This window comes from Mesoplodon densirostris, chromosome 18, assembly GCF_025265405.1.
Source record: "Mesoplodon densirostris isolate mMesDen1 chromosome 18, mMesDen1 primary haplotype, whole genome shotgun sequence".
NCBI lineage: Eukaryota > Metazoa > Chordata > Mammalia > Artiodactyla > Ziphiidae > Mesoplodon > Mesoplodon densirostris.
Genome location: NC_082678.1, coordinates 25,721,079 through 25,731,516, shown reverse-complemented (window position 1 = coordinate 25,731,516; position 10,438 = coordinate 25,721,079). Strand labels below are relative to the sequence as shown.

The window sequence follows — 10,438 nt, the reverse complement described above, 5'->3', positions numbered from 1 at the left end:
CCAGCTCCAAATCCCAGGTAGCCTCTTTGAAAGCTGCCTTCTTTCTACTTTGGTGGTATAGACGTCCGTCTACCTGAGTAGATTTTAGGGACCTGGACCAGAAATATTGCCCATGTGAGTGGGGACGGCATCCCCCGGGCCTGAAACAGTGCTTGGTAGTATTAACCCGGACCAGCCACCTTCTGCAGTTCTCATTGTCAGAGTCACTGCTTTGGGTTAAGGCATTAAAGGCCCTTGTTAAATATGTTACTACGGGCCATGCATATTAAAACATCATCAGCCATTAACACCTCTTTGTGACTTCATCAGAGTGGCCTCAGACCCCTCTCAGCCCCTTGGGGACCAAGGCTGGGGCAGCTGAGTTCTGGCGGGAGAAGAGGAAGAAGACCCACAGGCCGTGGGGCAGGGGGGAGGTGGACAGGGCACACGGTGGGGGGGTGTGTGACAACAAACGGTAGAGGACTTCACAAGGACAGCGCTAGACGACTCTGAAGCAGCCAGAGCTCCGTATCAGAGCCACCTCTCGGCCCCATAGCCCAGATCACGACGCGAGGGCCAGGCCAGTTGGCAAGCACACAAGTCCAGCTGGGTCTCCGGAAGGAACCTGGCATCGCAGAGCTGGCCTTGGCCTGGGTCCACGACGTAGGGTGCGGGGGGAAGACAGAGCTGGAAGGCCCACCTCTCCCAGGGAAGGATAGCACCCAGTGATTGGCTCTCAAGAGGTGGGTTGACCCCCAGCTCTCAACCCGTCATCCCGCCCGCTGGCTCTGGACTCCTGACGCCCACCCTGGGCTGCAGGAGCTCCTCTGGGCGAGCAGGGAGGGGACACGGGCCAGGTGAAAACAGCTAAGCACGGGGACAGCTGGGCCGTAGACCAAGGGGCAGCGGGGGCAGGGAAGTCTGTCTGGGCCTGGCAGTCCCGGGGCGGGGACTCAGCAGGGGGAGGAAGACATCTGGCGGTAGTCGGGGCACTTGAGCAGGGCTGGGTAGCTGCTGTTCATCTGCAGGGAGACGTCGCTGGAGATGTCGGACGGGCTGCGGCCTCGCGCCCAGGCGTCCGGGTGCAGGAACTGGCCCGAGTGATCGGAGCAGTTGCTCAGACGCGGGCGGTAGAAGCCGGGGTGAGGCCCGTACACGTCCTCGGCGGTGCACCTCTTCATGAACAGGTACACGGCCATCACCCCCGCACTCTGCAGGCAGGGGGAGCTCGTGCTCGGGGCCTGGCCTTGGACGCGGCCGCGGGAGCACAGCACGAGGAGGGTGGAAGGCGGGCGCGGGGCGGGCCGGGGAGTGAAGGGCGGGAGAGCGGTGGGTCCAGGGCGAGCGTGGCCTCCTCCCCCGCCCCTTCCCGGGGCAGCGCCCCGCCTGCGGGGAGGGGTTTACCTCCGTCAAGAGGAAGGAGATGGCCGCGAAGGCAAATGACCATCCGTACTTGTAGGTGAAGTAGGCCTCCGCATCCTTGGTCCTGTTGAGCATTTCATCGTTGATGCTGGAGATGTACAGCACCAGGCCCACCACCAGCGAGAGGCCTGCAGGGGGGCAGGGGCGCTCGGCAAGGAAGCCGGGGAGCCGCCCATGGGGCACCGCCTCCCCTCGGGGCTCAGGGAGAAGGTCTCCGCCTTGGGTGACCATGACCCCACTCTGGAGTTCAAGGAGGGCTGGAGCCCTCCTCCTGAAGGCCCTGTTTAGACCTTACCTTCTAGAAAGCGGACGGCTGCAGGTAAGAAAGCTCCTGTCCAGCCACCTCCCGAGCCACGGTGAGCCCGAGGGTTCTCACCGCCCCCCCCCCCACCAGAACCACTGGTTAGATGTGCGTCCCATGAGCCCCATCCCCGGACCTTCTGAGTCACGTGGCCTGGGCTGGCGCCTGGCACCGTGTTGTCCTAAGTGCTCCCCAGGCAAGGCTCATGTGAACTCAGGGTGTGAACCACTGACTTTAGCAAGTGGCTTCCCCTGAATTGAGGGGTAACACAGGCTCCCCTGGCAGAGATAGCCAGGGCCCCCAGAGCCTGGAGAGATGGTCATGTAACTGTGGCTCTGTGCAGCCCACCTGCCCCTGGGCACGGCCAGTTACTGAGATCGTTAGGCAGGAGAGGCAAGAGAGATCGTCCAGGCGCTGGCGAGCGTTACATCAGGGGGCCAGCGCTGCCCAAATGCCTTCCGCCACTGTGCAAACGACCGACTGTGCATCAGTCTCATCAGTCAGTGACTAACTGAAACAGGACATAATTTACTCTGTTTTGAGCTGCTCAGGTTTAATTCCATGCACATGATTAAGCTGGGGCATCTTGAAGGATGAACGTTACAGGAAAACAAGCACGATTCAGGCCCTCCTTGGCACTTAACTCACACTGGAATGAAGCTGGCCCAAGGGAACCCTGTCTATTGCTGTCATTAAAACACTTCATGTGGCCAAGCTCAGTCTGAGATCTCTGGTCCTGCTGCCTGCCGTGCTTTGAAGCTGCTGTGTGGCCTTGACTGTTGTGAAGTTGATAGATAAAGAAAGAGCTTAACCTGGGTCTGCAGCTCTTGGACTAGGTGGAAACATCATGGTGCAGAGGGTGGGCTGAGGACACTGCAGGTGCTCAATGAACATTTGTTAGATGGATGGATGGATGGAAGGATGGATGGATGGATGGATGGATGGAAGGATGGATGGAAGGAGGGATGGAAGGAGGGATCGATGGATGAATGGATGGATGGAAGGAGGGATGGAAGGAGGGATGGATGGATGGATGGATGGATGGAGGGTGAATGGATGGATGGATGGAAGGATGGATGGATGGAGGGTGGATGGATGGATGGATGGAAGGATGGATAGATGGAAGGATGGTTGGATGGATGGAAGGAAGGAGAAAGAAAGAAAAGCTCTTGGGCATCTAGTGTTCTGACCACCACCTGGCTCCCAAGCTATATTGACAAGACAATGTTGGGGGAAGGTACCTAAAGTGGCTTGGAATTTGGGTGGCAACCAGAATGCCTGCTGCTGGCAGCTGTTTATCTTTTTCCATCTGTCCATCCGTCCATCCATCCATCCATTATTCAAGCCATCCACCTACCCATCTTCCATCTGTATCTCCTCTCTTATCAACAAATCCAGGGCTCCAGGGCATCTACAGTCCATGCCCTGAGAGCCATGCCTTTGGCTCGATGCATTAAGAAAAGGTGCTCATGGAAACGCAGAGGACACCCTGAAGGGGAGGAAGAGCCGACCTTCATTTACCACCTTTTCTTCCCAGCTCACTCTCCACACCCCCTTCAGTCATCTCCTCCACGTCTGATTTCCTCCCCTAGTCCCTAGGCCAACAGCTCTGTCTCCACCTTTGGTGTCTCTACTCCCAGGAGCCCCAAACCCTGACCCCTAGCAGCCTTCTGGGCGCTGCTTCCAGCTGTCACATCGGCACCTCAAACTTTGCATTTCCCACTCTACATTCATGATCTTGGCTCCAAATCTGCTGCTTCTCCTGTGACCCCTGGATGAGGGATGCAGTGCACGGCCCACCCAGGGCCTGAGCAGAATCCATGCTAGCCCTTGGCTCCTCCCCTGAAGCCCAGCCCTCGTCCTACTGAGCTTACCTCCCAGGTGTCCAGTGTCCAGGAGCCTCTCCCTTCTCTCTTCCCTGCGGCCAGCCCCTCCCCATCCCCTCCCTCCTGCACAGCTGAAGTAGCCTCTCGCCTGCTCTCCCTGCCCCGTGTCTTGCTTCCTTCCTCCCCTCACTCTCCAGAAGGATTATTCTAAAATCCAAATCTGGTCATGTCCTTTCTCGGCTTAAAATCCTCCTGAGGCTTCTCACAAAGTCCCCAACAAGGCGACCTCAGCTGCCGCCCCCCACCTCTCACCACATCCTCCTGACGTTCCTGCCACCACGAGTCACGATTGAGCTTAGTCTCCCCTGGCCTCATCCTCCCTCTTCCCTCCAGGCTCCCTTCCGCCCACCCCGACCTCACACTTTTTACCTAGTTCCTACTCACCCTCCATCTCGCCTGCTCCTGGCGGCCGTCCCTGACCAGCGCCCAGTCTGAGTTTCCGCCGCTGCCCTTGGCCCCCATAACAGTCCTTGCTGATGCTGTCAGAGCCCTTGTCAGGCAGGGTCCACATTTCCTGCCCACTTGTTTATGTCCCCTAATACACTGCCCTTTCTGGAGGTAGAGATCCCAGCTCCCAGTGATAAGGCCTGGGAGATACATGAATGGATGAGTCGGCACATGAATAAATGAAAGAGTGAATGATCGAGTACAGTCTGGGGTCGGTCCAGGAGGACAGATCCATGCTGAAGGGGCCTGGGTAGCCCAGGGTAGGGGGTAGGGGGTCTATAGAGGATGGCTGAGGGATGGGAGACGAAGAGGCCATCATTCCAAAGGCAGATTGTATTTCTTTCATGTAAACACACAAAGACATAGCCCTCAAAAAAAACAGAAATACTCATTACCAGTGGGAACTAGAGGAAAGCAGCAGTGATGGTATGGCATGAGGAGGACCCTGGGTTCTCATCCCAGCTCTGCCCAGGGGGAGCTGTCAGGTCACTGCTCCTCCAGAGGTGATGGACGGGCCCGGGTCCTCGGAACCCTCCTCCAGCTCGGACTCAGTTGTGCTTGAGCCACTGACATGGCGGGTCCTGTGCAGGGGCTGACCCGCAGCTGGGACCAGAGCCTCCCAGAGCAGAGTGGTTTAGGAATCAAATGTCAGAAGTGCAGAGTGCACAAGCGAAAACGGCACCACTTACCAGAGAGGATAAAGAAGATGCCGGAGACAAAGGCCAGGATTGTCCTGTGGAGACGGACATGTCCAATGTTGCTTAGGATGAAGCCGATGAACATGAAGAAGAGGCTGACCAGGGGGAACGGTGTGGCCGAGCGAATCATTTCTGACCGAGGGGATGGAAGGATGCCATCAGCCTCCAGTAGCCTCACTCAGTGCTCACCCTCCCAAGTCAAGTGTTCCTGGCAGTGTACACCAGCTGGTCCCCAAGCCCCTGCCCTGCCTGAGCAGCCTGGGCTCCATCCCCTCCTCAGTGGGGCTTTCGTTCCTTGGTCCTTAGCCTTCAGGGCCTATGCTAACTCAGAACCATACTGAAGGTTCACATGGGTCTGAACCAGCTCTGGTGAGGCCAACGCCATGAGGTCAGTCTCGCTGGGGGCCGGAGTGCTTGGTTCAGTTCCCTGGGTACTATGGTGTGAACGTCTGTGCCCCCACCACCACCAAAATTCACTTGCTCAACCTAACACCCAAGGTGATGGTATAGGAGGTGGGGCCTTTGGGAGGTGCTTAGGTCACGAGGGTGGGGCCCTCATGAAAGGGATTAGTGCCCTTATGAAAGAGACCCCCCCCCAGAGCTCCCTCACCCCTGCCACCGTGTGAGGACACAGTGAGAAGGCAGGAAGAGGACCATGCTGGCACCTTGACCTTGGACTTCTAATCTCCAGAGCTGAGAGAAATAAATTTCTGTGGCTTCTAAGTTGCCTTGCCTGTGCTATTTTGTTAGAGCATCCCAAACAGAGGAAGTCACTGGGTATGGATGCCCTCTCACTTGCCAGGGTCACAGCAATGGGAGACTCCAGCAACCTGTCACCACCCTGGATAAATAACTGGCAGAGCAAACTCTGTGAGCTCAGCCAGCACAAGCATCTGAGTCTTAGGGCATCGGCTCTTGAGAAACAAGCAGTCACCCTGCCTCTTCCCTCTGCCCTGCTCTGCCCTGTCCAGCCTGTGGCCCAGGTTGGAAAGTTGGAGGCACCTACTTAGCACATTGACCGTGGACTCGGAGGTGAGCTGGGTGCTCACAGGCATCACATACTCTATGGTAAAGCAGCGTCCCCGCTCCTCACCTACGGAGACAAGAGCCACTTACATACACTCTGGGTCCTTCTGAACACGGATTTGAAGTTAACATATTCAAATGGTATTCCCAGGTGCTTCTAGGATGTTTGACCCTCTGTGTATTTACACCTGGGCTGGATTCAAACCCTAGGGGGCCCCGTCCCTAGCTGATGGCCCAAAGCAGACGTGGACACTGGTCCTGACATCACATCTTTCCCAGAGAAGCACCAAGAGCTGCATGAAAAGCAATCACTGCAGACTCAAGGTAGAGTCAGATGTCTGGTGGCCGTCTTGTGGCTTTGGGACGGACTCCACCGAGGATGGCGTGTGGCTGGCTTAGGTGCCCCAGTGTGGGTGTCGTGGAGCAGAACCCCCAAAGCCTTGTTGACCACTTTGGCAACCAGACCCTGGTGACTTCAAACTCTGCTTCAGATTTAATCAGAGATGGATGCCACACAGTCTAGGCACTGGGAGGTGAGGTCAGTGTTGGGTGCCATTCCCAAAGTAGACTTAACACGTCATGGGGAGGCCAGGCCTCCACGGTCCTCCCTGCTAAATACGGGTGGGCGCCAACCACCAAAGCCCTACCATGAGGCTGGGAGGACCAAGTGTTCCCTGTGCCCCGTGCACACATGGGTTACAGAGCCCTCCAAGAAAGGCTCCGTGACCCCACTGTGGTGTTTCTGACTAGCCTCACAGGGCACAGAGAGGCTCTTCTTGTGCAGCCTGGTTCCGGGTCATGATGAAGGGATAAAGGACAGAGCCCTTGGAGTAGCAATTCCAAGGGTTCCAGAGAAGCCCTAGCAAGTGGGCAGGAGGCCCTGATGGGCAGGATCAAAGCCTGCACCATCTTGCAGAGTTGCAAAGACCTGCACCTGCGTTTTCTCCCTGCAATTTCACGGACATAGGAACAGAGAAAGTGCTAAGAATTTCCCATCCTCATGCTCAGGTCACAAGGGTGGAGCCCTCATGAATGGGATTAGTGCCCTTCTAAAAGAGACCCCGCGGAGCTCCCTCTCCCCCTGCTGCCCTATGAGGACACAGGGAGAAGGCGGGAAGAGGGCCCTCACCAGAACGTGACTGCTGGCACTTCACCTCCCTGCATCTTCCTGCCCTCATTTGTGAGGTGGACGTGATAACAGGGCCTGCCTTGCAGAGTCAAGGGGGAGGCACTGAGACAGAGGACTCAGGGAGCTGAGGCCACCTCTCTCAGCCGGGGGTGGGTAGTGTGGCAACAGCGGGGCCACGGGCATCTTCCAGATGGGAAGACCCAGGTCCTGGGCGTGAGAGGACTTGCCCAAGTGGACAGGGAGACTCAGGCCTTGAGTTTGGAGTGGGTCCTGGCCACTGGAGGGAGCAGGCCCAAAGCTCATGAGCATCCTCCACGGTGACCAGCCTCCTTCCAGCAGGGACATCGCCTCCCCGGGGGGGTGTGAGGTGGCGGCTGCTCCTCTCTGGGGGCAGGGCTGTCCCCAGCCCTGGGCGCCCTTACCTGCGAGGAAGCAGACCCTCCACAGGCCTGAGTGCAGGGACATCTTGGTCTCAGTGCTCTGGTTCTGGGGCAGGACCACGCCCTCCTCCAGGTACAGCCAGTGGTCCGTGCTGACCGCGATGCCCAGCAGGCCCAGGCCGCACACGGCAAAGACGCTGCTCAGCAGGGTCAGGGCCTTTCTCCTGCAGGCACCCATCTTCCCGGACAATCCAGCAGGGGTCTGCGGCCGCGATGCCACCAGCAGGGAGTGGGCCCTGGCGGCAGGACAGCGGGTGAGCCGGAAGTACTGGCCACGGCTCCGAGGAGGGGCCCTAATGTCGTCAACCCAGCCAGGCTGAATGGATGAGTGAAGACCAGCGGGCCGGCTCCCTGGAAGTCAGGCCATGGGTGACAGACATACCACCTCCCTCTCCCCATCAGGAACGCACAGCTTTCTTGACAGGCCACTGCGAGGGGCCCCCTGTCCTCTCTGGGAGTCCCCCTTGCTGGATAATGTCATTCATTCATTCAGCAACCCACTGTACCCAACGTGGAGACAAAAGGATGAATGTGACCCCATCCTTGCCCTTGAAGAGTTCCCTCTGGAAGACAAAGCGCCCCCCACCCCCAAAGCAATGAAAATGCAGCTTGATGGGTCTGTGGGAGAGACCTGCCCAAGGATGTGGGAGCAGGGAGGAGGGATGGAGGCCTGAAGTCTGCCTGGTGGGCTTCTCCGTGTCGAGAAGGACTCTGAGGCCCAAGGACACCTGGCAGGGAGTAGCGGGACCCAGAGGGGACGCGGCAGGCGGCAGAGAGCCTTCTTGGGAAGGTGTCTTCCGCAAGGATTCCAATCAGTTGTAGATCTGGGTCCACCCCGCTAAAGAAGCCACACCACAGTCCAAGCTCAAGGGGCCCCTTGAGCCCACCTCATCAGAAGCCATCTGACTCGTCTGCCCAGCACATGGTATTGGCCGGAGCTGGCTCTGAACCAGCCAGAGTGAGGCTAAGCGTCTACACAAGGTGAGCCATGAGCACACCTACCACACCTGCCCAGCCAGCCCCAGGCTCAGAGACGGAGCTGGGAGTAAGTGAGGGGTAAGATGTTGCCCCAAGGAGCCCACAGCCTGGCTCAGGGCTTCTGAACTCTGCCTGGAACCTAGAGCCACCCAGGGAGCATCTAAAAGTCCCGAGTGCCCAGGTGCCACCCCGAGAGATCCTGGTGCAACTGGGCTCACATAGGGGCCGTGGTACCGCTGTGCTCCCTGCGAGGCTAATCGCGGCCCAAGCTGAGAACGACTGCTCTTTGCTACTCAAAGTGTCATCCGTGGACCAGCAGCCTTGGCATCACCTGGGAATTCGTTAGAAATGCAGAGTCTCAGGCCCCTCCAACTTTGTAAATCAGAATCTGCATTTTGTATACCTGCTAAAGTCAGCCAAGCAAACAGGTGACTACAGTCCAACGTAGTAACGGCTGTGGCGGGGAAAGCCCAGGATGTGATGAGAGCCCAGAAGAGGGTCACCCAGTGGGGCTGTTGGAAGTGGGCAGAGCTATTTCTGGAAGAAGGTGGCGTCTGGGACCTGGAAGCCTTCCCCAAGGCCTGGTGTCACATCTCAGCCAAGGCACAGGGGGATCCTGGCTCAGCTGCTGAAAGGGGACAGAAGCCACACTCAAGCCTGGAGGCTTGATTCCTCTGTGGAGTCTCAGCTTGCTGTAGGAGGGGAGAGGGGGGAAGGGGAGGAAAACGGGTGCTCTTTGCAAGAAGGAGGGACATCCTGGCCTGGATTCCACAGCAAAAACCCCCTCTGTGACCCCAGGAGGGTTGACTGATCTGCAGACTGAGCCCTACGCTGGCTTCCTGGAGGCCTGGGAATGCAAAGGCTCCCGTCCGCCAGGCTGGAGAGCACAGGGGCTTCATGCACGCCAATCCCTCCTGCACTGGCTTTGACAGAGAAGGAGAAAATGAAACGCAGAAGAGCCAGCCCTCCCCCGCTCCCCACTTCCCGCAAACCCGGCCATTCCCCAGGCAGTGGGCTGGGAGGTGGAGCGGACAGCTCAGCCCCGATTTGGTTACAAGTATCTCCCAGAGCGCCTACCGCGTGTGGGCCCCGTGCTCGCTGCCACAGCAGAAGCAAAGGAATCAGAGGCTCTGTCGGAACTCACAAGCCGGAAAAATAGGAAACGATAGCAAAACAACTGCGACACGAGGGTGGGCAGTGTTCTAATTGGTGGAATCCGGGGTCCCGAGGAGGACGTGAGGGATGGCAGGGCAGGCTGCCTGCAGGCACCTTGGGAATGACTGCGCGGGCTGGTGGATGGGTGCAGTCATGAAGATTTTTACAGCAGTTTAATAAGTACTTTCACTTACACTTGGGGGTCATAAAACCCCAATATCTGCCAGAGGGAACGGAACTGGAACCCCAAGGATGGTGAAAGGGGGCAAGGGGAGGAGAGAGGAATGAGTGAGAAAACCAGCCCTGTGTGATAGAGAGAGCCTGCAACGGGGGCTGCAGACGACATAGTTCAGTGGCACGAAGTCTTCACTGTTGGCAACCAGAAGCCTGGCCACCTGCTCACGCAGCTACCGGTGCCTTAAAAGCCAGCGAGAAACGAAAAACAGTTTTGTACCCTGTGTCTTAATACGTGTAGACAGGAAAAATGTTCAGACTTGATCTAATTCTGGTGACACTGGCCATCCATCAGATTCAGACCGAAAAAGCCTGCAGGGAGCTGACCCAGGGTTTTCTCCTTCCTCAGCACCACCTAACGGACACTCTGCCTCCCCTGCTGCCGCAGGCTGATGGTTACTGGGCCAGGACTCTGTACCAGACACTGTTCATAGCAGCTACACGTAACTCACAACCACCGTTGCGCTAGGCACTGTTATTAAAACGGGGATGTTTAATATGCAGAGTAACTTCTGCATAAGGTTATGAGGACTCAATGAACCAGCACACATAACCAGGTTAAAATGGGGGCTCCAGCCTGGCGCTCTGCAGGTGCACACAGTTCATCCTAACCGGGGTCGTTATCCCCTCTTTACAGGTGAGGGGGGTGGAGGCTAAGCCATTTGCCCAAGTTCCCCCAGCTAGAGATGGAGGGAGCCAGGATTTGAACCCCCGGTCTGGCCCTGTTCTCTGCCAGCCCCAAC

At 57.6% G+C, this 10,438-nt stretch overlaps 1 protein-coding gene across 1 annotated transcript; it reads right to left on the bottom strand.

The window, feature by feature from the left end:
- Positions 1–932: 932 nt before the first annotated feature.
- On the bottom strand, positions 933–7,506 carry CACNG5 (calcium voltage-gated channel auxiliary subunit gamma 5). The gene is made up of 5 exons (XM_060082247.1): positions 7,311–7,506; positions 5,740–5,826; positions 4,725–4,865; positions 1,384–1,529; positions 933–1,190 (listed from the first exon to the last, which is right to left on the bottom strand). Exons 1-5 carry the CDS (start codon positions 7,504–7,506, stop codon positions 933–935), a joined length of 828 nt encoding a protein of 275 aa, XP_059938230.1.
- Between the last annotated feature and the right edge of the window lie 2,932 nt (positions 7,507–10,438).